This window comes from Punica granatum, unplaced genomic scaffold (assembly GCF_007655135.1).
Source record: "Punica granatum isolate Tunisia-2019 unplaced genomic scaffold, ASM765513v2 Contig00641, whole genome shotgun sequence".
NCBI classification, from domain to species: domain Eukaryota; kingdom Viridiplantae; phylum Streptophyta; class Magnoliopsida; order Myrtales; family Lythraceae; genus Punica; species Punica granatum.
The window spans coordinates 63,079-90,013 of record NW_022204487.1 but is presented as its reverse complement, the minus strand read 5'-3'; the positions used below and the strand labels follow the sequence as shown (position 1 = coordinate 90,013).

General features: G+C 36.8%; 1 protein-coding gene, 1 long non-coding RNA gene and 1 pseudogene across 2 annotated transcripts; all 3 read right to left on the bottom strand.

Annotated features, from left to right (window-relative positions):
- Nucleotides 1–462: 462 nt before the first annotated feature.
- On the bottom strand, nt 463–3,085 carry LOC116191982 (annotated as a pseudogene).
- A 1,350-nt stretch (nt 3,086–4,435) lies between these two features.
- LOC116191983 lies at nt 4,436–5,006 on the bottom strand. Its single transcript, XR_004153989.1, has 2 exons — nt 4,909–5,006; nt 4,436–4,747 (listed from the first exon to the last, which is right to left on the bottom strand). It is a non-coding gene; the product is annotated as an uncharacterized LOC116191983 (long non-coding RNA).
- A 28-nt stretch (nt 5,007–5,034) lies between these two features.
- Nucleotides 5,035–7,904, bottom strand: LOC116191981 (bet1-like SNARE 1-2). The gene is made up of 6 exons (XM_031520357.1): nt 7,683–7,904; nt 6,110–6,263; nt 5,568–5,624; nt 5,433–5,492; nt 5,241–5,326; nt 5,035–5,133 (listed from the first exon to the last, which is right to left on the bottom strand). Exons 1-6 carry the CDS (start codon nt 7,694–7,696, stop codon nt 5,106–5,108), a joined length of 399 nt encoding a protein of 132 aa, XP_031376217.1. The 5' UTR covers nt 7,697–7,904; the 3' UTR covers nt 5,035–5,105.
- Between the last annotated feature and the right edge of the window lie 19,031 nt (nt 7,905–26,935).

Below are 26,935 nucleotides of genomic sequence, written 5' to 3'. Positions count from 1 at the left end.
GATAATCTCTGTTCAGGATTCGACTAAGACTCACAAAGAGCATTGCGACGGATGAAAACCTCAATGTACAAGGTCAGCTAAGGGTGTAGACACCTTTTTTTATCTTCACATGAAGTATCCAGTGAACCTGAAAAACAATACGAGAATATTGAATTATCAGCATCAAGAGACGTATCGAGCTTATTATGGAATAGATGAACTAATTAATATAAATGGCGGCAGTTTTTCATTTGCTTACTTTATGAGGTAGTATACTGTAATGAAGGAGACCACAAATATGCAGCAACTTTACATATCTTCTGGTTTGATTCTTGTCAAACACCTGTACCGAGATAGAGTTCGATTAAAGTCCCAAAACACCAAAAGGTTTTAATGAAAGAGGACATTTATAGGAAAAAACAGAACCTTCTTAAAACGATCCATAGTCCCCGACAGTAAACCCCTCGATGCATCCATGCCGCCCCTGTTATTGCAAGAGGTTCTGTCGTAATGGAGAATGTGATTTCAATGCACAAGTAAAATTTAGATAACAAAGCTTACCATTATATCGAGCATACGGTTATGACTTTCCACCTCCTCGTGTATGTCACCGGTCAGCTGAGATAATTAAAGCAATGGGCAAAAGGTAGACTGAGAATGACTCGAAAAGGAAGTGATCAGAAATTAGGAATTACAGTACTATGTTGTGTTTCGTTAGCAGTCTCTGGATTACTAAAAAGCCACTTCCTAATTTTATGTCAGAAATGGCTCTTGCATCTCCTGTATATGAAAGTAAAATATGCAGAAGACTGCACTGAACAACCACAAACCTTTATTTATTCGCATGGCTATGCACTTTCGGATGTGGGGTTTTCCAACTGACCTTCTTAACGTATTGACCATATAACTCACATTACCAAGCAAATTCAGTCCAATTTAAGCAAGCATTTACCAGACAATTGCTTAACGAAAATAGATGCCCCGGAGAATCTATCTTCAGGAATTTCTGACTTCTCTTGTTGCACATGAAGCTTTATAAGGGGAAAAAATACAGAAAATATCTCAGAACCCGCCCACTATGAATTATGCATTTGTGTGAGTTGAATGTGTATAAGAAGCCCATTGAACAAGAAAGTTCAAAAGTTCACCACTGGCCAATAGTATAGCATTAGCTCAAGAAATTGTGCGTAAATAGACACATAAAGGATCTTAAGCACAACTTACTCTCTTCAGGAACATGACTCTTTCCTGCAAATTCTCCACTGCTTGGTCATTGTCATGCTCATTATTTCTCGTGTGGGTGTGAAGAGGAGGTTCCACGCCCTTCCTCAATGCCTCCATAACTGTCAAAAAGACCAGCCTTCGAGGCATGAGAGTCCCTGCATTTAGTCAACCAAAGAATGCATTTCAAAATTAAAACGAAAAAAGAAAACAACTGTAGAACCCTGTAAAAATAAGAGGAATTAAAACCAGGGGACATTTTGATGATATACTGGTAATTGTTAGGTCAAGAAACACATCAAAATAAAAATGAAGAACTGATTAGATTTCGGCTTATGACATTTTTAGCCATTAACTTCAATGAAATTCTTAATTGAACTTCCTCATCTCTTTCCCTCTTTCATCTCTGTATTTCAGATAAATTTAGAAGCTGCATCTTTCAAGCGTCACGAGCTCAAAGTAAAACAGAGGCCACCTAAGGTGGGTGATCAAACGTGTTCCATGAAATAAGAAGCAAGCAGGATGTGTTTCACTTCCTATATCAAGAGTATAAGCAAGAAAACAGAAAAATCAGAAAGCAATGAATTACCCTAGCCACCTAGTTAGAAGCATTAACATTAAAATATCCAAGAAGATTTATCGAAATGAAATTTGGTCTAATTGGAGGAAGTAAAAGTTGAGAAGGAAAGCTTCCTACTAAAGATGGAGCAACATTCAACTGGAGTACACTATCAATCCTGCTGAAGAGAGATATTAAGGCACTGATCTCAACTCTTATCTTCTTGAATATAACAACTTATTATGATTAAACGAACTCATGACCAAGTAAATCTCAAATTTTGAACTATTTTTAGTGACAACTTAATGTTCAATGACACACTTTAGTGCCTGTTTTCAACAAATATCAAGGCCGAGAAAATTTTTCACCTTTCTATCTCAATAAGATTTCCGAACATCTGCTGTTCCCCCAATGTTTAAACTTCAATCTCTATCCAATAAGCGACCAAAGAAAGAATCTATGCCTAATATCAGCACAATAACTCCAGTCCCAGAATCATCCGTCAAAATCATTAATCATAATCTCTTCCAAATACCACGGCCGATTCATCAACAATCTTAAGCGGAACTCAACAAGATCTGGCAGTACATGTAGTCAAACCACCCCAAACCTCAATCATATCCAACCTGCCCCGTGAAGGATCTAATTGAGGTAAACTCAAAGCACCGTATGGGAAGAAAAACGGAGTCCATGTACCAACTCACTACCGTTATTCGCGTCTCCAACCACAATTATACAGAAAAAGGGCGCATTTTACAAAATCACAAAACCGAAAATAAAAAAATAATAATAATAAAAAATTCAAGCTACTGCAAATAATCAAAACATGAACAAATCTTGGCATCCTATCGAGCGGTAAATTTCCTTCAACATCCTATTCCAGCAAAGCAAGGCGCAAGCTTGAGCTCGGTGCTGATCCTCAAGATAATCAATCACCCGATTCATATACTCTACAGACTAAACGAGACAGCGCGAGAATCAAAATCCAGCATCAGAAAGGCTTAATCCGCCTCCAATCATGTTAATTCTTGATCAAAACAGCTGAGAACAAGCGACTTTCACAGCAGCGAAGGAGTACGAACCTTTTGTAACTCATGCGTTCACCGGAGAAGGCGTCGATCGGAAGATTCTTCCCCGACGACAAGGGCTCGAGCGGTATATTGCTTTTGGAGAAGTTAAGGAAAGGGAAAATGGCCAGTCCGATTTCGGATTCTTCGATCAGTTCATTAGATCTGACATCTGAGGAGCTCCGAAGCTCCTACCAGCACAAAACACAAGTTTAAGTGAAATTCGGTTTTGCACCCTCAACTTTGATCTTTAGCCTATTATTCATCCAAAGATCCTATTAACTTTATTCCACTATTGAATCTCCAAACGTGATGGTCTAGTAGTTATAAGCTTACTCCCATATGATTTAGTAAGTTCACAATCCTAGTTCGAATCCCCTTACGCATTTATGTCAAAATATTGCTAAAAATGTGCTCTTCATTTAAGCTTGGGGACACCGACTTTTGTTTTATACTAGGCATTCGGTAGTGCTATGCTGACGAAGTCAATGCTTGCGTTGCTTATTACATTATGTAGCAGGGGTGATAAAGTTATCATTACTGATGCCCATCATTTTACCTATTAAAAAAAAACTTTGTACCACTATTGTAATATCGTCACGGGCTCAAACTCAACAGCTCGTGCAGGCACAGAGATTTTACATCTCTACCATCACACTTGAGGAGGTTTACACCACCATTGTAATACTGTCACGGGCTTAAACTCAGCAGCTCGTGCAGGGACAGAGATTTTAGCTCATGCACAATGAAGACGACATATATACGGATAGCAAGATCTCCACTGTCGCACTTGAGGAGGAATAAAAATTTCAACTAGTGACATTCTCCCCCCCCACCAATTTGCAAACGCCCTCGCTGTGATCTGTTCACATAGCGGCCCCAACATTTCGACGTCATATTCACCCCATACTACATCCCTGTGGGCTATAACTCAACCGACATAAACATGCATCGACATGGACACGAGTACAGATCAAGCTACCCCGCACTTTACACACTTCCGTTGAGTATCGTCTCATGTGTTTTTTTTATTATCCTGACAAGACACCATGACCGACACCTTATTGAACAAGTAACAACGACTCTTGAGACTCGAACTTGGAGTTCTCGCCTTCCCCACCCAGGAAAGCAATCCCTTAGCTAAGCCGTAACGTCCCCACGCATTTACTATGCCTCGCTAATGGAAGTTGTCATGGATTCCTTCCACTAGTAGGCTCTGATACCAATTTTCACCAGCTCAAACTCACCAGCTCATGGATTGGCTCTAGTGCTCCGATGCCTGTTCCCCATAAATAAATTCTCAAACGAACTTATACTGGGAGAGCTTTTTCACTTAATGAACCCATTCAGTTCGAATTGAATTAGTCAAAGACCCATTGAATTTCCAAATATCACAATATACACAAAACATTCACTTCCTTTCTTTTTTTTCCCCACCTCTTTCTAAACTCAACTTTCCAGTTCTCAACATCCGCGCTCATCTAAACCTTGGTTTGTCAATGCGATCCAAAGTTAATGTTGCCAGATCTATCAAAGATTTAACAAAATATCAACACCTCATCCTAGAGGCACCATCCAAGAGTAAAATTAAGGGCTTCGCAAATTGATCGGAAAATAAAATAAAAAAATTTCAGGTAAGAGAGAATTCTCCAATATGTTCTCCCCATGAAATCACTTGAACGCGTTAGGGAGCTGATTCCTCCTATAAACAGTTAGCTGTTTGAGCCAAATTGAAAGAACTTCAAAGACTACGGAAGGCAACCTCAAGACAACTCTAACTACAAGGACCATTCTGAGACTGCTAGCAAATTATAGAATTTGGGATTGAACTTTAAACCACATGCTCGGATGGAGGGACTTACGGAGGGGGAGTTTTACTCCTCCAAACTCTCTCGTTCTGTTAACTCCATCCAAGCAAAGCCTAATATTCCAACCAAAAACACAAATTTGATGAACATTTCTATGCAAACAATAAACCAGATCAATCATGCTGCTCTTTCGAAATTGCAGTGAACTAGGACATTAACGAATTTGAACAACTTTTGGAATGAACGCCAGAATTCCAGCATGAACTGCATTAACCTGAAAATACTGGGGTCAATGCAAGCAATTCTGTATTTGATGGGGCCTTGGAGATGCCTCTCTGCATTTCCTCCTCCACAACGATCACTAGCTTCACAAAAGAGTCTGATTCCGGGATATGACCTTACACACCTGATAGAGCATGCAAGAGACGGATCCCTCAATGTACAAGATCAGCCAAGCATTTAAACACTCCTTTATCTCCACATGAAGTATCCAACGAACCTGAAAAAAGAAAGAAGAATTGGAAGGACTCATACTTCAAGCTATTATAATTTCAAGCTATCAAAAATCAACTTGATTAGATGGGAGTAGGCTTTGATGAAACTTACTTGATGAGGAAGTATACTGAAATGAATAAGACTACAAAATATGCAGCAAGTTTACATACTTGCCGGTTTGATTTTTTATCAAAAACCTGCAATTAGATTAACTCTATTCAATTAAACAGGTCCCAGCAGCTTAAGAAATGAATGCACAATGTAAATTGGACAAATTAGCAGAGAAAATGTGGGTTCTGACACCTTTTTGAAACGATCTACAGTGCGAGACATGGTACCTCTTGATGCATCCATGCTCTTTCCCTACTATCACAAGAAGCTCCATCATGATCAAGGTTATATCGAGTGAATAAAGGAGAACAAGAAAGGATTTTATACCATTTTGTCGAGGAGATGATTATGATTTTCCACCTCATTGTGTATGTCACCAGTTAACTGTGAAAATTAAATGAGCGAAAAAATATTAGACTGGCCAAGTTATTATTAAGCTATCAATACAGGCTAATCTAACAACTAACATGTGCACATGAGGGTCATCCCTGGCAAATTCAATCCAGTGTAAGCACCAAACACTAGAAAACTGCAGGGTAATGCACTCAGTACATTTCCTTACAAATTTCTTAGCTCGGAACAAAGTTTTACCATAGAAGTGTAAGCACCAAACACTAGTCGAACGTATGCATCTACTTACTTTATTTTATTATTAAAAATTCACTAATAAATAATAATTTCTAGACCAAGTAACATGACATAGGATATAGTAAAGGTTGTTTGCAGAGTCCCAATAATATAAATAATGCCCTCAATGGGAAAAATCTCCTGATAAATGAGAAAGTTTCTTAAAGTCAACTAAAAGAAGTGGCAAATGAATAGAAAGATCCCCTCAATGATTTCCTCAAGGATTTTAAGCAAGAACTTACCCTCTTCAGGAACGTCACTCTGTCATGCAAACTGTCCACAGCTTTGTCATTGTCATGCTCATTAATTTCATGGGAGCGTGAAGAGGAGCTTCCACGCCCTTCCTCGATATTACTGTAATTATCAAAAAGAGAGGCCCTAGAGGCACGAGAGTCCCTGCATTTAGTCCACCAAAAGAATGCATTTCAAAATTAAAACAAAAGAAGAAACGGCTGTAGATAAATAGATAGACTATAAAAATAAGAGGAATTAAAACCAGATGATATTTTGATGATATACTGGTAATTGTTAGGTCAAGAACACTGCAAAATAATAATGCAGAACGGATAGATGACGGCCTATGACATTTTTAGCCATTAACTGCTATGAACTTATTCATTGAACTTCCTCTCACTCTTCCCCTCTTCATCTTGTATTCAGATAAAAACGCGCCCTAAGTAAAACAGAGGCCACCTAAGGTGGGCGATCAAACGTGTTCCTTGAAATAAGAAGCAAGCAGGATGTGTTTCACTTTCTACATAGTCACCCAGTCAGACGAATCAAAAAGCAATGAATTACCCCTAGCCAACTAGTCAGAAGTATTACCAATCAAATATGCAAGATACATCGAAAAGAAATTTGGTCTAATTAGAGGAAGTAAAAATTGAGAAGGAAAGCTTCCTTCTAAAGATGGAGCGACATTCAACTGGAGTACACTATCAATCCTGCTGAAGAGAGATATAAGGCACCGATCTCAACTCTTATCTTCTTGTGGAGTGTAACAACTTATTATGTTTAAACGAACTCATGACCAAGTAAATCTCAAATTTTGAACTATTTTTAATGTTCAATGACATGCTTAATTGCCCGTTTTCAGAAAATATAAAGGCTGAGAAGTTTGTTTACCTTTCTATCTCATTAGGATTTCCAAACAACTGTTGTTCACCTAATGTTTAAACTTCAACTATATCCAATGAGCGACCAAAGAAGGAAAGAATCTAGGCCTAATATAGGCACCAGAACTCCAACCCCAGAAAATTCATTGATCATAATCTCTTTCAATGCCACAGCAGATTCATTAACAATCTTAAGCGAAACTCAACAAGATGTGGCAGTACATGTAGTCCAACCAACCCCACCCCAATCATATCCAACCTGACCCCTGAAGGATCTAATTTGATGTAAACTCAAAGCACCATATGTGAACACAATACGGCGTCCATGAACCAACTCGCTGGCGATTTTCGCATCTCCACAATTATACAGAAAAAGTATGCATTTTACTAAATCACGACAACCGAAAATCAATAAAAAAAGAAATTCAGCTACTGCAAAGAGAATCAGAACATGAACAATTATCTGCAGCCTATCGAGCGGTAAATTTCTTTCAATATCCTATCCCCACAAAGCAAGGTTGAGCTCAGTGTTTCTCGTCAAGATCATCAATCACCGGGTCCTATACTCTACAGACTAAACGAGACAGCGCGAGAATCAAAATCCAGCACCCGAAGGGCCAAATCCGCCTCCAATCATGTTAATTCTTGATCAGAAACAGCTGAGCACAAGCGATTTTCACAGCAGCGAAGGACCACGAACCTTTTGTAACTCATCGCGTTCACCGGAAAAGGCGTCGATCGGAAGATTCTTCCCCGACGACAAGGGCTCGAGCGTTATATTGCTTCCCGAGAAAGTTAAGGAAAGGCAAATGGCCAGTCCGATTTCGGATTCTTCGATCGGTTCATTAGATCTGAGGAGCTTCGAAGCCCCTACCCGCAAAAAAAACAAATTTCAGGGAAATTCGATTTTGCATCCTCAACTTTGATCTTTAGTCTATTAATTTATCCCAAAGGTCCTTTCTAGGGGTTGTACAAAAAATTCCGACAATCGAACCATCTCGCAAAACCGTTCCGTTTCCGAGCTGAAAACTGAATTAATTGGTATAGGAGATATTTGGTTCGGAATTTCAAAACTAAAATCGCTTATGGAGCGGTTACGATTTTTAAAATTATAAAATCGCATTTAACCGCCTGTCCTGAGTGTATATATTTATAACATTATTATATATATTATTTATGAAATTTGAAAGTTTTAATTTAATAAAAGGTTAAAAAAGAATAAAATTCCTAATTCTAGTCTTAGATGAATTATTTTTTAACTTCCTCTATTTAGATATATGAATGAATGTGGTATATGGATGAATAGAAGTCAAAATAAAATCATAATTTTAGATTTTTCTAAAAAAGATTTTATAATAGCGGTTCTCTTCGGTTAACCGATTCATAAAACCAATTATTTTTCGAGACGATTTTACTCCTTCAACTCGATTTCAATTACGGTCACGGTTCATAAAGTTTTTGTCCAAAAAATTTAAAACAGTTACAATTCATGCTATAAACCGTACCGAACCATCCCGCGTCCAATCCTACATTTCACTTTATACCACTATTGTAATACTGTCATAGGCTCAGATTCAGCAGCTCATGCAAGCACACGGATATTTTAGAGTCCATTACTTGGAATATGCACCGATAATATTGCAGAACATATCAACTCATGCAAGATGAAAACGACACATAAACAGATAGTAAGATCTCCATTATCGCACTTGGGGAGGGATGGAAATGTCAACTCGTGACATTCTCCCCACTCAATCTGCAAACGCCTTTATTGTGATTTGTCCTCGTAGCGACCCAACGTTTCGATGTCATATTTACACACACATCCCAATGGGGTCAGTCCCTCTATAACTCAGGGTTCGCTAGCATAAACAAAATTCATGAAAACATGAAAAGACTCCCAACCCATAATCAACTAGACATTAGACCCGCGCATTGCGCGAGTTTATTACAAGGTCTTCACTAATGAAAAAAACCAAATCTTTTGGATATGCACAACAGTAATTTCAATGACGAATACGGATATGAGAAATCACATTAAAAAAAGCAAGATTTTTATTATGATGACAAGCTAATTCTACCAATTCCATTTGGTAAGATCCAGATAATGTTTTAATATGATATTAGTACGTCTTACAATTCATATTAAAACAGTAACCTATATTTCAAATTTCAAAATTTATTATTATTAAATAATATACCAATTCTACCAAATCGAATGGGTAAAATTCAGTGTAATGTTTTATTAATGCGGCTCTGTAATTCTATCAATTTTTAATATATTTTCTTTTGTGAACCCTGGTACGAAAGCCCAATGAGTCCCGACTAATTCAACAAAACTAGGCGGTTCACTAAGGAGTAAAGCTCTCCCAACGTAAATTTTGTCATTTTAATACATGTTTTTTTTATTAATATAACATTGTAATTCTACCAATTCGAATTGGCAAAATCCGTGTAATGTTTTTTATTTAATTATAGATTTTCACTAACACGATAATATAATTCTATATAGGTTATTAATACATCTTTTTTTTATTTAATTGGTGTAGTATTAAAAAATAATATGTTTTTATTATTAATTTTTTCTTATTGAAATAGTAATTATTTAATTAAGAAATATCATATGGTGACACGTGGCGAAAATCACATGAGAACTTTCATATGCAACGACATATAGCAAAAGCTAAAGAGACAAAAATCACACGTGTCATCACCTGATTAAGTGTTCTAGGCATTATATATTATATTTTGATATTTTGATTCGAAAATCCATATAATGCTTTTTATTTAAATTATATTCTTAATAACACGACGATATAATTATATATTGTTTATTAATACATCTTGTTTTTTACTTAATTGGTGTAGTATTACATAATAATATGTTTTTTATTATTAATTTTTTTTATTAGGAAACATTACATGGTGACACGTGGCGAAAATCATATGGGAACATCCATATGCGATGACACATGGTGAAAGCTACAGAGGCCAAAGATCAAGCGTGTTGTTACCTAGTTAAGTGTTCCAAGTATTATACATTATATATTAATTCTTAATCCAATTTCTTTTTGTGAACCCTGATATGAAAGCCCAATAGACCCTGACTAATTCAATCAAGCTTGGCGGCCTACAAATGGATAAAACTCTCTTAACGTGAATTTTATTCTTTTAATACATGTTTTTTCTATTAATGTGACATTGTAATTCTGCCAATTCGAATTGCTAAAATTTGTGTAATGTTTTTTTATTTAAATTATAGATTTTTATTAACATGGTGATCTATTCTATATAGATTACTAATACATCTTTTTTATTTAATCGCTATAGTATTAAAATAATATGTTTATTATTATCTTTTTTGAAATAGTAATTATGTAATTAAGAAACATTATATGGCGACGAGTGGTGAAAACCACATGGGAACTTGCTTGCATACGCGACAACACACAACAGGAGCTAAAGAGGTAAAGATCACTCTTGTCGTTACCTAGTTAAGTGTTCCATACATTATATTTTATCTATTGATATATTGATTCGAATTGGTAAAATCCATATAATGTTTTTTTATTTTAATTATAGAGTTTTACTAACATGACGATATAATTCTATATAGATTATTAATACATCTTTTTTTACTTCATTGGTGCAGTATGACAAAATAATTTTTTTTACTATTAATTTTATTTTTCTTTTTGAAATAGTATTATGTAATCGAGAAACATTACAAGGCTATACATGGTGGAAATCACATGGGAACTTGCATATGCAACGACACATGGTAGAAGCTAAAGAGGTCAAAGATCAAGCATGTCGTTACCTGGCTAAGTATTCTAGGCATTATATACTATATATTGATTCTACCAGTTCTCAATACATTTTTTTTTATGTAAATCCTGGTACGGAAGTCCAATCCCAACTAATCCAGTTGAGTTGAGCGGTCCACTAAGAGATAAAGTTCTCTCAACGAGAGTTTTGTCAGCTTAATACATGTTTTTTTTTAAAATATGACATTGTAGTTCTACCAATTCGAATTGGTAAAATCCTTGTAATATTTTTTATTCAAATTATAGTTTTTTACTAACATGATGATATAATTCTATATAGATTATTAATACATCTTTTTATTTAATTGGTGTAATATTAAAAAATAATATGTTTTTTTTTTATTTTTGAAATATAATTATGTAATTAAGAAACATGGCATGGCGACACGTGGCGAAAATCACATGGAAACTTGCATACATGATGACACGTGGCGGAAACTAAAGAGGCAAAGATCGCACGTATTGTCACATGATTTCAGGGATTATATGTTATATATTAATTAACTATATAAATGAAAGTTGCCCTCTCTATAGAACTTCAAAATCCTAAGAGCTTCTCTAGATAAGGAAGGGCAGAAGGAGGGGAAGGGAAGAAAGAAGAGTGTCTGGTAAGGGGAGGAGAGGGATAATATATTCCTTGTTTGGATGGGTAAAGATGTGATAACTTCTTCCATCCCATGTTTGGATAGAAATTTAAAATATTGTGATAGAGAGGGTTATTTAAATGAAATGATTTTTTGCCGTTATATTTTTACTATGTCAGTAGAATAGTGAATAAATAAGCCTTTTCACATTCATATCCCTCCTTAATGAACTTTTTTAGGGTTTGAAAGGATAACTAATCCCTCCTGACCCTTTTCCTTCCAAAAAATACCCAAACATGGGGTGGTATAATTTACCCCTCGACACCCCTCCCTCTCCCTCTCAATTCCTCTATCCAAACATATTGTAAGGCTTCAACAAAAACTAAATGGTTAATAGCCTAAAAAAACACATATTTTTCAAAAGTTCCTAAATCTAGCACAAACTTTAAAAATTTTCTGTAAAAGCACAACGTTTCAAAACTGATCAAAATCTAGCCCGCCGTTAACATCCGTCCATAGAATACTGTGAAATGCTTACGTGGTCGTTAATTGCTGTTCAGCTGGCTGTTATCTTCCACGTGTATGCATCCCATTGGTGGGCCTATTTTCCTTTTCCCTTCAACCCATCCCCTGTTCTTCCTCTTCCCCTATCCCGTTCTTTCTCGTCCCCCATCATCGCCGCCAATACCATTGCCACAACCACTCCCCCATCCCTTGGGACGTCGAAGAAACTTCTCCCTTATGCTTCCCCTTCTTCTAGATGCCACCTCCTGCAGCTCCCATCTGCCCCGACATCATCCAATTCCATCCCTTGTTCCTTACACGGCTTGTTCTTATCCGATTTTCCGTGAACTCAATGACCCCAACAAGAAATGTGAGACCGGGAACCTCGTATTACGGTTCAACTGTCTCGGACTTCTCCAAGATGGTCGAGATTGTCTCGAAGGATTCTTCATCTTCATTCATCCTCTGCTTCTTTCTCTCGAGACCATAAACACCACTTCAGCTCTCTCTCGTCCTCTCTTAACCACCATTATCATTTTCGTTTTCCTTCCTTGCTCTTCCCTTGTTCCAAGCGGCTTCTTTCCCTACCTCTTAAGCCTCTCCTGCCTATATTTCCTTCCATCACCGCCACCTCCATCCATCATCTCTTTCCATCCTTCTCCTTCTTCCACTTCCATGGCCCCTCCTTGAACTACCATCAAATCGACTTCTCTCCTTCCTTCCATGTTCCTGCTGATGTGTTGTCCCTCCTCCTTCCCTAATTGCTAATGCTCGCCCTTCAGAGTTGTTGCTGCTTTGCGGCCCCTCCCTGAGCTCCTGGAGTCATAGTCGTTGTTGTTCGCTTCTCTTATACTCCCTACTACTGTGTTGTTGTTGTTGTTGTTGTTGTTGTTGTTGTTGTTCCGTGTTGTTGTTGGTGCCAGTGCTCCAGGCCCCTTCTTACTCTCTGCTGTTGTTGCTGGTGCTAGTTCAAACTTCTCTACTTGCTGTTGTCCAGCCCCTTGCGAGCTTCCCCTAAACTAGTGCAACTGTTGCTCGAGTCTTCTCCATGAACTCGAGTTCATTGTAGTTGCTCTCCCGAAATTGCTCAAGCCTACGGTGGTAGTGATTTGGCGAAGGATGCCGGAGTGATGGTGGCGGTGGTGTTGGCAGCGACAATGGGGGATGAGAACAAACACGAGAGTGGAAGTGAAAAAACAAGGGATGAGTTGAAGGGAAAATGAAAATAAGCCCGCTAATAGGGTGCATACACGTGGAAGATAACGGTTAGTTGGACAGCAATTAATGGCCACATAAGCATTTCATGGCATTCCATGGACGAATGTTAACGGCGTGCTAATTTTTTATCAGTTTTGAAACGTTGTGCTTTCACAGAAAATTTTTAAAGTTCGTGCTAGATTTGGGAACTTTTGAAAAGTATGTATTTTTTTATACTATTTACCCAAAACTAAATTACTACTTTGTAGTCTAGCCTAGGTTTCGAGAGGACTTGAAGCTAGCTTGACCATTTGAAGGAATCTCCCATTAAAAATTCAGATCCTAAATCCCTCAAATCACACATTCTAAATTTTTAAATCAACAGCATAATCAAAAGATTACCTGAATGTCTTGCGGAAGTCGATAATTAGATCTTCCAGGTCAATATATGGTAACTGTAATTTTTAATTTCTCTATTTGAGTAATAGGGTCTCAAAAGATTGTCCCTTTAACTTATGATTTGGGGACCATAATCCATTAATTGTAATCAATTATCGTAATTTCTAATTTTGTCCATCATAAGATTAGATATTGCTCTTTTGGTGTCTGCACATTATGTCTCACGCTCTTATGAGATGTCGTTAAGGCCAATTACTCAAATCTTAATTAGATCATTTTATTAAACAATGCAAAATTTCCACTAAAGTTATAAATGATTGGGTTTATCTCTAATCAGATGCTCGAACTGATAGATTGTAGTACTCAATCTCTTGGAATTAACCATCCTCAACACTTGCTCTCACACGTCTAAACCACAAGTTCCTAAACCAATCTTAACACTCATGGCCTCATGTGTCAAAGGATACATGGACCTAAAACCACATCCAACATTCACTCTCGTATTGGACACACAACCCTAAATGCAGGTTTGGCTTGGTGTGAACACACACGTACACATGAAAACATAACTCGTTTTGATACCATATAAAATTTTCACTAGAAGTGATTCAGTCCATCTCAAATTCAAAAACTCGAGCTGATAGATCGTGATACCCAATTAATCTCTCATAAACCTAACGTTTTATTACTATTTTTTTTATGTGGAATTTACCATTCTCAACAGTTAATTAATTAGAGTGGGCATACTCCACAACTAATATATATCCAATAAAATTCAACATATGCTGCAGCATGCGTGCTACTTTGGAAGATCTCTGCAGACAGATACCTCATAATTCACTCTCTTCAGATATCATAGATGTAGCATGTCCATAGCAGCCTTACGCCCTTAATATGATTGCTTCCAACTTGCTTTCTTTAACAGATTGCCGCCAGCAAACCTCAGAATTCCAATGGGTTATCTTTTCGCGGACTCCTACCCTACCAACCAATATATATTTACGTTTTAACCTAAAGTACTTCTCTAGATTCATGAGGTTTAATTTTTGCTATAATAATGGAGAGTATGATTAATTGCCTTTCAAGGCAATTAATTATGTAGATTTCGTCCAGATATATATTAGTTGAAAATTGAAATCAAGGAAGATTTAAAAACTCATATTTAATTACCTACTTGACAAGTGTCATGACTTCACCCTTCCGTTAATTAATTAATAGTCAGTAAATCTAAATTGCAAACTTAATTAACATCATTGACAAGGATGTTATGCATATTTAATGCTATTTACTCTGTTCTACGGTTTCTTTTTCTTATGAACTAATCGAGGATATACTGATGTAAACTCATAATGAGATGTTTATGTAGTCTTAATTTCCACATCTACGACTTTTTGGTCATGATGTCGAGATGGGAGTTTGAATTTCAACCGAATGTAGATGATGGAATTGATCGTGATAGACGTGTTCGGCAGTCGGCCCATAGATGACCGAGGAAACTGAAATTTATACATCAATGAGAAATCAATAATACATTAAATATCACTTCAAAGATTACTTAAGGTAGCAAATTAACTATTATCTCGTAACCCAAGCTATGAGTTTTCATGTTTGTTATTAGCAATAAATGTCCAATATTATTTTGGCTTTTAAATATGGATAAATTCGTAAAAATAAAACACCAAGAAAGAAGAATACAGCCTGTTTGATTTTGCAATCAAGTTTTTAAAATTTTGACTCTAACTTTAAATATGTTCACTACACAATAAAATCAACAATACAATTATTACTTTTTCCTTTTTTCTTTAATTTTTTTAATCATTCATTCAATTTTCATACATATTATTTTGGCTTTTAAATACGGTAAATTCGTAAAAATAAACACCAAGAAAGAAGAATACAGCCCGTTGATTTTGCAATCAAGTTTTTAAATTTTAACTCTAATTTTAATATGTTCACTACACAATAAAAATCAACATACAATTATTACTTTTTCTTTTTTCTTTAATTTTTTTAATCATTCAATCAATTTTAAATACTAAATTCTCTCAACTATACATTTTTTTTACAATTTAACCACGCAATCATTATTTTCTCTCAACTATTCATTACTTTTTCATACTTTTTCTCATAATTCAACAACACAATCATTATAACTCAATTAAAATAAAAATCAACTCTATTAACTCTAAAATCAAAATTTTTGTATCACCGATCAAATTTTAATTCTAACCACTAAGATATCCGCTTTCTTACCAATAAGGCAACGATAATAGATCAATGAAATCGGATAACTGTAGGAAAGCCCATTTTTTATATTTTGATACTGATAAAAAAGAAAATAGAAAACCACAATTTGGACAAAAGAAAATTGAGGAAAGGGGAGTTAATTAATTTGCCCTTCCTTCATTGACCCAAAAATTTTTTTGCCCTTCCTTCAACAAAAATTAACGAAGGAAGTGGGGAGAGTTACAAAAATCAAAAAGAAAAAAAGATATAAAAAAAACAATCTGAATGCAATTATGAGCCAAGATGAACAATACTGTATTGTTCTCATTTATTCTAAAAGAAAAAAAATTAAAAGAAAGAAAAGAAAAGAAAAATCAGTCATATATATAATTCCACTTGCCGTTATATCTGCCTAATCATTTCCACATCGAACAGTTCCCCATTAACCCAACATTAGGGAAAACATATCTATAGATTCTATACTGGCACGAAGGAAGGCCGACGCGGGCCCGGTTCGTAGCTGAAGGGGGCAGCCGGGTGCTGCCACTTCTTGAACACCTCCGGCTGCTTGTTCTCCGACGGCTCGGCCCGAGACGGCTCTGCCGCCGCTGGCCGCTCGCAGGGCGCCACCCTGGGCGGGGAGGTGGGCGAGGTGGCCAGGGGGGACAGGAGGGGTATCGCCACGTTCCACTTCGGGGCCGCCGGGCTGATCTGGAGCGACGACGGCGCTCGCCTCTGGAGCCTACTGGGCGGCTTCGGCGGCGCTCCCCGGCCGCAGCTCGCCGCGTTTCTGGGAGTTTTGCCTGAAATTGCATCGGCCATTTTCTTCTTCTTGTGGTGGAAATGTGCGTGAGAGAGAGAGAGAGAGAGAGAGGAGATTTCTGTTTGGTGTGAACGGAGAAGGGAAGAGGGAAACGGTTATTTAATACGTCGTCGGAATTTTCGGGAAAAAATGGGAAATTCATAGGGCAGAATTCTCTCTGCTGCTGTGCCACAAACATATCGTGGACCCGAGCAATTAGAGCCGTTGATCACTAACATGGTCCCATCATAATTTGATCGATGGTGATTGTTAAACAATCAACGATTCGTGATTGGAGTCAACTCGCACCCGAACGCTATTAATCTCACAACATTATAAGAGAATACCCGTAATCTTACCCAATAAAAAAAAGTTAATCAATGATTTTACACTCTTTGTTTATAATTAATTACCCGTAGTCGGGGTTGAATTTTGTAAGACTTAATTTCCATAATGGAATTTTTTCTAATTTATAAGAATTAATTAATTTTTTTTGGTCGAGATTAGGAATTGTTGTTATTGATTACTATGTCCTGCCTGCAATAGTTAATGAAATCCGGCGCTGCGGTTTTATGCTTTTCTTATTTCCGGTCTCGGCTTGATCTGAAGTTTGACCAGAGATTCTCTACTTTCCATTTTCTTCGTGTTTGTTGTTTGACTGGGATTTTGTGGACTGTAGTGTGTTATCAATTTAGGTTACCATCAATGATAGATTTAGGTTACCAAATTAAAGTAAGAATCAAGAATAATGCGCAAGATCGTCCCGTATAAAATGATTTTAGAGTCACCATTAATGAAAATGCAACAAATGATATAGAAGTGGTCTATACGATATGACTAGGCATGTCGGCAGCGTATAGTTAAGGAATTAAGATTTGTGCCCAAATTGGAATTTTAATCCGAGACAATATCACCCGATATTCGTTTCTCATATTTTCAGGTGCTCGACGTGGTATCTGTATTTGTTTTCATGATCTAATTAAGTATGTTGAAATCGATTGTTATTCCATGAGTGAAGATCTAAAAACCCCTGGATCTCCGGCCAAAATATGATTGGCGGACTTGTTTATGGAGCCTCCTGGTTGAGAAGAGTTTAAATTATATTTTGGCAATTACACATGTTTTAATCTATTCTCAGTGCCACCAAAAGGAAAATTCATGTAACTGTATTTTCGCTATAACAGGGGCTCATACTTCCCAAAAAAAAAAAAGGGACTGGGGACATAAAGAAAGGTTATCAAAGACACCGTGAAATGTATTAATGATCCTCACGATTTTCTGATCAAATGTATATATATTCTGAATTTTTTTGTTTTTTATATCTACTAGTATCCAGAAGTCCAATTTGCCCAACTTATCCAGTTTGAGCCGCTCAGCCATTAAGGAATAAAACTCTTTCAATTAAAATTTATTTTCCATTCACAAGACTCGAAAGCGGGACATTGCTAAGGAAAATAAATGCCGAACCTTTTGAATTAACCATTATTATTGTTCAGAATTATTTTTACATGGTGTGGGCTAAAAAATTACATTGCAAAACGATTTCTTCAGATAAGTATATAGTCAATAATTATTTCTCATATTTGTTTATTTATATTAATAACAACGATATGTTTACGCTTTAAGTGCTCTTATTAGATAAACCGTTCAATTGAAAAGTTCGAACATTACAAAACATAGAAGTTGGGATGCAAGCTGCATCTAACTACCCGTTAATCCGAAATATTCTATTTTCTTACTCTTATATTTTTACTTTCTCTTATCTCCTTCATTCATCACTCCTTTTTTCTTTTTCACAATGGTGTAATTTTAGAATGGCTAACATGTATATGACATTCAATCTTTAATTCAATCGACTCTTTTAAAATTTTTTGAGCACTTATTTATCAGTACATATATACTGAGTCAACAATATATGTTCTATCAACATACATACATCTTACTAAATATTTTAGAATTGCAAGTATCGCGGTCATAGTGTAGGCACAAAGTATTATAACCTCCAAAATATATATAGCTATAAGAATAAAAGAAATCCCAAAACATCTTAATCCTCTTCCGGTTCTCCTTCTTTAGCTTCACTCAACACTTAAATAGAGAATTTATAGCATTCCAACTCATCTCATTAATAGGATTTGTGAGAGAATAAGGTTTTCCCTAATACATTATGGTCCATTATCATTTAAAAGAGCATTTGGTTATTCAATAATAGTTTTACTTTTAAAAAAGCTTTTTTAGATGTGAATAAAATTTTCAAATGATAAAAAACCGAATTTACGATTTGTTTTTCATTTGAGTCAAACCAAAACAAATTGAAAGCGAGCAACCCTACATGCCACTGCGGCGTCATCTCTTTTGAATAATCAAATGATATTTCGAAAATAAGACAAATGAATCAATCAAGTGTTTCAGCGCTTGTTCCTTTTAAATAAGATTTCGGTTCGTGTCTTGTGTGGATGGAGAGTGTTCAGGATTTGGAGAGCGCTCCCTTAGTATGCCAACTCGATTCGAACATAGATTGGTCGGAGTCCATTGGGCTTTTAGATAATACGTGGTGTATACAAAAATAAAATCTACTAGAAAAGACAGGAAAATGCAAAAAAGAAACTGAAAAAGAAATTTTTTTTTATCTAATATCAGTTAATTCAAGTGACTCAGCCGTTTATTCCTCTTAGATAAAGTTTCGAGTTTGAGTCTTGTATAAATAGAAAGAGCACACGATTTGAAGAGGTATGCCCCTGACTGACTTGAGCCTTAATTGGTCAGGTTTATTGGGCTTCTAGATAATAGTTGGTATACACTAAAAATAAGATATATTGCCAAACTAGAAAGTGCAAAAAAGAAAAAAGAAAAACAGGCGCTACTCGCCCTCTCATTCTGATGGAGGAACTTTCATTGCTGACAGGGTCTATTGGGTTTCTAGAAAATAATTACGGGCCGTTTGGATTCAGAGTTAAAGTTACTTTGATTTTGATTTTGATTTTGATTGTGGAAAATGACAAATGAGATGTGATTATAAATTTGACTTGGGAAACGTGTGTTTTTGTTGTGTAGTGTGTTGAGTTAAAGTTAAAGTTAAAATTTTTGAATTGGGAAATGTGTATTTTTGTTATGTAGTGTGTTGAGTTAAAGTTAAAGTTAAAGTTAAAAATAATAGATTGTGAATCCAAACGGCCGTGTTTACACTGAAATAAAATATACTACAAAAATCGAAAATTGCAAAAAAAAAAAAAAAAGCCATGTGTTTGGAAAGGGCAGCACTCCCTTCTGATTCCGATGGATGAGCTTTCACTGTTGTATATATAAAAATTAAATATAAATATAAATGTAAATATATAATATAATATCATATAACAATATCATAATATAATAATATAATATAACAATATCATAATATAATAATATAATAATTATATTTGTTTTTAATTCACGTGAACCAATGACTAATTGCTATTTTTAGATCTCACAATGATGCAGATCATCTCTGCAACCATGTTACATGTCTCGAGTCAATGGAAGGAATGCTCAGAAAACTAGGAATAGAGTGTCCTCACGAACGTGACAATTAACAATATTGAAAGGTTCAGACTGGGAGAGGTTAAATCGTAGCCTAGCTTCTATAATATTATTAAGCAGTCCATGTCGTGCCTGCTTAGTATGTTCGTGCGAATTACTTATGACGACCTTCCGATAATATTAGAATTGGTAAAAATTTCCTTATTAGCTGAGACAACAGGAAGACCGAATTTAATTTTTTATTGCTTTTAATCTTTTGATATAGAAAATTGGAATAGAATAAGCCATTGAAAATCTCTAATCAGGGAGACTAGGCACTGATCCCCAACTTCCAAGATAAATCTCCATACATTGTACCTAAAAGTTCGGGTTAATCACACGAGAATTTACACCAAATGGCTAAATTTAGCACCGATCGTTCATCAACCATCAAATTCATACACTGAAATCTCAATCCACAGTAAATAAACTAATTGGACCAAAAGCAAAAAAGAACTTGTTATAAGTATTACTTTCTACATTAATTACTGGTTTGTAGAGAAGCATATACAGCTCGAACATAAATCATGCATGATGCACAATTTACTCTTTTCATGTTTAGCTGCTCCTAAAACTTATGATTGCCTTTTCAATCACGTCTTTCATGTGTCATGAGCAACGAAGCTAAAGACTATATGAGCTATTATTCCAAGAAAGCATGTTTCTTTCCGTTGATAGATCATGTGGTGTTTTCGATTTATTGGTTGACACTGATTTGAATTCAGGCATTGGCTTAACCCTGACCATGAAATGTTTCGAGTGACAGTCATATAAAATCTATATCCACTAATTACGTTGAATTACATCCCCGTAGTTATTCTAAAATAACATTTTCGTAGGATGTTCGATAATAAAACTAAACAAAGATATTTAATTTGTTATTATTTTTTAGATGGGGAACTGCAAACAGTGTCGTCAAGAATAAGAAATCGGTGAGGGTTCTAATGATTGACGCTCTCCGAAGCAAACACTGCCCGCACTTTTCCAACCGATCAACTAACCAACCGAAATCGACGTCGGAAGTCTCTTTCGTGACCAACAGACTTTGACCGACAACTCTAATTTCAATGATATAAATTGTTTGCATTCCAAGATCGAAAGATGAAGCAGAAACTAGCTATGACCATGAGAATTAGTTGTTTAATAGTTGGCATGTTGAATTGTAGACATGCATAATGAATGTAATTTACTTCGATGGTATCAAAGCTAACATTATAGATCTTGCGACAACTATGGAAGTCGATTTAATTAATTCGTCATCGCAAGGGGGTCAATAATATATATATAATATCTATATTGATCTTCTGATAACCTTTATAGAGCCCATCTTGGCTAGGTCCATAAATATATATATCATTCATGTGATTTATGTAGATTTGTGTTTGTAATAAAATTGTATCACTTCTAAATTTATCAGAAACACGTTGGAGGGGGACAAGAGAGAAATAAGGAGAAGGAAAGATTAGGAAGTAGTGGATATATAATTTAGTAGTTTAATTTATTTGGCAGTTATTTTATGAAATTTACAGATTATCTTTATCTAATAATGGCCCTTATGTTCACCCAGAAAAACAATGGTCCTTGTCATTTTAGAAGCATGTGGTACATTGGCATTTTGGGAAAACAAAAGTGAGTTGAAAAGGGTTTTCGAGTTTAACACTGAGAAAAGAAGAGATGAGATAACCTATGACAAGAAAATTAAAGTGCATTTAATATTAAATTATGTTAAACATAGTGTATCGTTCCTCTTCCCGTGCACATCGGAGCCCAATTAATGTTGTTTCATCCTATCGATATTTCCTCAACAAATTTGTTTATGCGCGTGTACAAGGACAGATCAAGATTTTCTCGGCACCAAGACAGGATTATATTTAACACGGGGCACCACGCGAAGCGTTCTCATATCTAATGATAAGATAAGAATCATAGATGATCTCTATGACCGAACACCGTTTGATATAATTTGTATGGTCTTTCTTTTTGGTCAAGGATTCCGAGGGAAAATTTAAGTTTGTGCGGTTCAGAATTGTTGTCCCGTTGATGTATTTTTGTAAACCACGAGAAACGAACACATAATAAGACATTGAAGATGCGGTTTGTTTGTCATGGGGAACGTGGTCAAAGTTCGGTGGTCAAAGGACCAAACTGTCATTTCAGGAATATTCTTATTTTTTTTTTACGTGCACTTTGTATAAAAAATCGTATGATTTCTGAATAATTTAGTTCGAGTCGGATCGACTAATTGAGAAGTAAAGATCTCCCAACGTGTATTTTCTTCATTTTATAATATTCGAACTTTAAACTTTAGTTAAGGAAAACAAAGTCGAATAAGTTAAACCTATCTACGTTATGAAATATTCTTATTCAGGATAATCAATTTGCTGCCTACCGTTGCTTATTCATTTTCTTAGAAAAAAGAGAGAGATATACGTACAGATAGTATCTTTTTATAGAATATGTAATGGTTAAGAAAGAGGGGAGAAGGAAGAAGAAAGAAGATATTCGTCAAGTAACGCATCACGAACTTGTAAGAAAAGGCTAAAGAGACTATCAGATTTGTTCTTCAACAAGTTCTCAAAATTAAGCTCTGTCTCCCTTTTTGACTGTGTGATTCTTAGTTTTGATAAGCTTTTGAAAAATAGAAATATCCTATAATCTAATGCCTCTTTAGGAAATAAAAATGCCCAAATTCCGGCTTGGTCTGGAAAGTGTTACTGCTTATATATAGAAAACTAGACGATTGGTGCGCACGATGCGCGGGCCAGCTGACAATAGTATCGTAATAAAGTAGTAAATATAAATCGAATGAAGAGTTTTGAACAAAATTCTAACAATTAAAGACATCATAACTCTTCATCATTAAGGTACCGCAATTTTCAGTATCATTAATCTCCCTTAGTTGTATTTCTGACACTAATATTTTGTGATCGTCTCTTCTTCTTCATATATTATCCAACTCAGTTCTAAAATAAGACATCGAATAGAATTTGAGATGAAAGTGACTACAATGCACTTTCTTGTATATTTTCAAGATGCCCGTTTATATTCCTTAACTGATATGAGTAATGGTAGATCTAATTTGAACTTCACGATTAGATTGGTAAAAGAAGAGGACGTTTTGTTTTCTATAATAATGTGAGACCATGACTTTTTGCAGTTTTTTGCATTTTCATGGCTTGCAATCAAAAAGTCACTCAATGAGATGTTTGCTTAGACCTATGTGGCACCTTCTGAATATTGTATATAGATTGCAGAGTAAAATTATTAGATAGTAATTATCTATATCGTAAAAGAAGTAATATATTACGATCAATTTATGAAATATAACAAATTAAAATAATGTAAATATTTAAACTATTTCAATATGTAACTAGTTATGTAACTCACGCATTCCACGAGCGTTTGCATTTTATATTTTTAAATAAATATTTAAAAAAGTGAAATTCATAAAAAATAAGATAAAAATTTAGAACTAAAATTGATGAGTCGTGGAAAGATAAGAAGTTGCATGACTCGAAATACTTATAGTTGTCATTGTCATTTGTGTGAAAACATAAAAATTTTCGACCCTGGTAGGAAATTAAAATAAAGGATCATTACAGCTGAGTAGAAGTCAAATTACAGGTGTGCGCACCCGAATTTCATCTCGTCGGGGCACGCGTGCGCGCGCCTATGCAACGCGGCTTGGGAGTGTCCACCTTCCCGGGGACGCGTGACGGACGCACGTGAGAAGGAGTCGCCACTTGCCATTTTACGACCCGAAGGTCGAGGGCCGGCAAGTTACCCGGGTCTAGGGGTACGGGGTACACCTAATTGCTAAGGCATATGGTCTGCGAAACCTGAGGTTCTGAATTCGGGGGTTCTGTTACATGCGAGCCTATATCTCGCATGCCCTATCGGTACTCTATCTTGTCTAGGCTTGCCATTTTAATTTAATTACCGCTTAATTAAGTTCCGCTCAATCTTACGCGTTTTGACATCGTAAATTCGAAAGAACATTCCGACCGTCCACTCTCCGACCGGGATTCTTACATGAATAAATGTACAACATAAATCCTTACATTGTCCTCTCAAATAAGTAAAATACAAATTACAGCAACTGAATCCCGGTCGAATCGCGTTCGGTTATTATTCCACTCGTGCTCACCGTGTGGTTTGAAAAGACCGGAATTGAAATTAAGATGCGCTCAGTGTTAGGGGGGGTAGACCCCGTGATCTACGGTGGGGCGTTGGATCCCCTATGGGTCGCATCCTAAGGGATCGAGCTCGATCCGCATAACAAAACAAGTGCAAGAATGTAACAAAACGGGTATAAATAAGCAAACAACAGGATTTTGTTATTGCCGAATTTACGTGAATTAACCGATTATTAACCGGGGTATCTTGGCATACAAATCCTACCCTAAAACAAACAAAGTAGGTACAAGGTGTGAATCGATCAAGGATCGCCTCGGGAAGGTATTTCGCATTTGGCATTATTTTATGAGGACCTGACGTACGTGACGTCTGTTGTCAAGCCTTGTGTTTGTGGGTTATTTTTAGGGTTGTTCTATGTTGTGACACTACGGTTGTTACAGGTTATTACCAAACATTGATTCCGCCTGTACATCCTAAAACCTAGTGCCTATCCCACTATTGCCCATTTTGTCTTAGCCGAGTATACAATTAATTCGGTATTTGTATTTTGAGCTAATCCACCCGAACTAACTACCCGAGACTATGCTAGAATAACAAAAACTCATCGGTCGGATAGGGCGGGCTATGCAGATGAACCTGCGCCTAGATAGGTAGCCCATCCCTACCCTGATACCGCATGTTTCTCTTATTCTAACCCTAGGGGGGTGTCGCTAGGTTGCAAATAGACGATTTTGCCCTTGAGATAAAAATTGTTTTCGGGAAAGAGAGATTACGCGGTGCGGGCCACCTCGGCCTGTGACCGGCGCTAACCGATCCCCTGGACCTTCCAGGGTTGTCAAGAACCCTAAAAGAGCCAAAAGATCGGTTAATCTATCTGGAAGTGATCTAAGAAGAACTTCCACGTCCAGACCTGAGTTTCCTGAAATCAGGTGAGGCCTCGAGTCAAGACGCGCAAGTCCTTCCTAGACATCCATGTCACATCGAACTACGTGTCTCGAGTTTTATAAAATTTGCAAGTTTTGAGAAGGGCACCAACGCATGTTTGCAACCTATCGACGCGTGTTACCGGTTTATTACCAATTCGTACAAAATTATTAGGGCCAAGTGAATTAATTAATCGTGTGAACGTCCAATTACCCCGTTAGTGGAATTATTGATTAAATTAATTAATGTTTTGCCAAATGCTCTAAATATTCGGGTTTCGGACCGTCGAGCCGATCATTGATGGACCGTCCGATGCGAATCCTAATTCCCGATCGCCTTAGGATTTAAAAATTAATTTTAAGTCGAGTTTGCATGATTAACCCGATTCATGAGAGGTTTCGATTTAAACGATAAAGCATTTTAAGCACAGATCAAGAGCATATCACCACATCAAGCACGGCGAACATACAAATTTACATAACCGGTGCCGCCATGATCATGATAAACACATACAAACATACACGCAAACACGATATCAACGAAATCGATAAAACGGCACCGATTCATGGAAAGCGGAAAATCATGCAAAGCACACACGTTGTCATGCCGTATACATATAATTACAAGAATAAATATTTAAACATGGCGCACGCGCTGTCGGTCGGTGATCCAAGTAGGAAAGGGCCGGATGTCTTTGGAAAATGTTCAGGACTGATTTGAAAATTCCGAAAAGTTAAGGGACTGATTTGCAAATTCCGAAAAGCTCAGGGACTGATGTGAAAATTCGAAAGGTTCGGGGACTAATGTGAAAATTCCGAAAAATTCAGGGACTAATTTGAAAATTTCAAAAAGTTTAGGGACTGATCTAAAAATTCCAAAAAGTTCAGGACTGATCTGGAGATTTCGAAAAGTTCAGGGATCGGTTTAAAAATTACGAAAAGTTCAGGACTGATATGGAGATATTAGAATGACCGGGACTTGACTGGAAATAATTTTAAAATTCGGGGCAGATCTGAAAAAATAAAAATGCGTCCTCTGGACTGAAATGAGACAAAATGAAAAGTTCGTAAAATCGAGTTCGCGACGAATCCGATCACCCACACGATCCAATAACACTCATTTCACATCATATTCATCCAAGCAAATGTAGATATTTGGCAAATGAGCCCTAAACATGCCACTAAGTAGAGGATTTACCTAGTTCGGGAAGTTGAGGGATGATTCTGTAAATAAAAAAATAAAAAAATAAAACTGGCGGGCGAGTTGGGCTGGGCCGGTCTGAACTGGATTGGGCCGAGTGGGCTTGCTGGGATTTGGACTGGGCTGCGCTAGGCTGCTGGGCCAGACTGGGCCGAGCTGGGCTGGAATGGCCGAGATGCTGTTGGACCAGTGCTGGGCCGGAACGGGCCGAGAGTTGCTGGACCTGTGCTGGCCTGGAACGGGCCGAGAGTTGCTGGTGGACTGAGCTGATTCGGGTACCCGGCTGGGTTTGGCAGACCCGATTGGAGGAAGAACACCTGGTCGGCAGGAAGGCCGGTCCGAGCAGCTCGAGCCGCTTCTCCACGTTGGCTAGGGAGGCTCGAGCTCTCCGAAGGTTCCTAGACACGACGGTAAATGGCTCGGGGGCGCCGAGAATCTATGTCGACTCGAAATGAACACAAATAGAAAAAAAGAAAAAAAACCGTGAGAGTGAAAATGAAAAAAAAAATGGAAGAAGAAGAAGGGGCGAGCTGGGGATTTCGTCCGGGTTGATGGAGGTCGTCCGGGGAAGCGTTCAAGCTCGAGGGCCCCCGTGAGG

Bases quoted from the DNA above. Each gene is read 5' to 3' on its own strand.
- LOC116191981 (XM_031520357.1), bottom strand. The intron at 5,327-5,432 runs GTGTCAGAACCC...ATCTAATTGCAG, and splicing joins CTGTAGATCGTTTCAAAAAG to GTTTTTGATAAAAAATCAAA. The intron at 5,134-5,240 runs GTAAGTTTCATC...TTCTTTTTTCAG, and splicing joins TCAGTATACTTCCTCATCAA to GTTCGTTGGATACTTCATGT.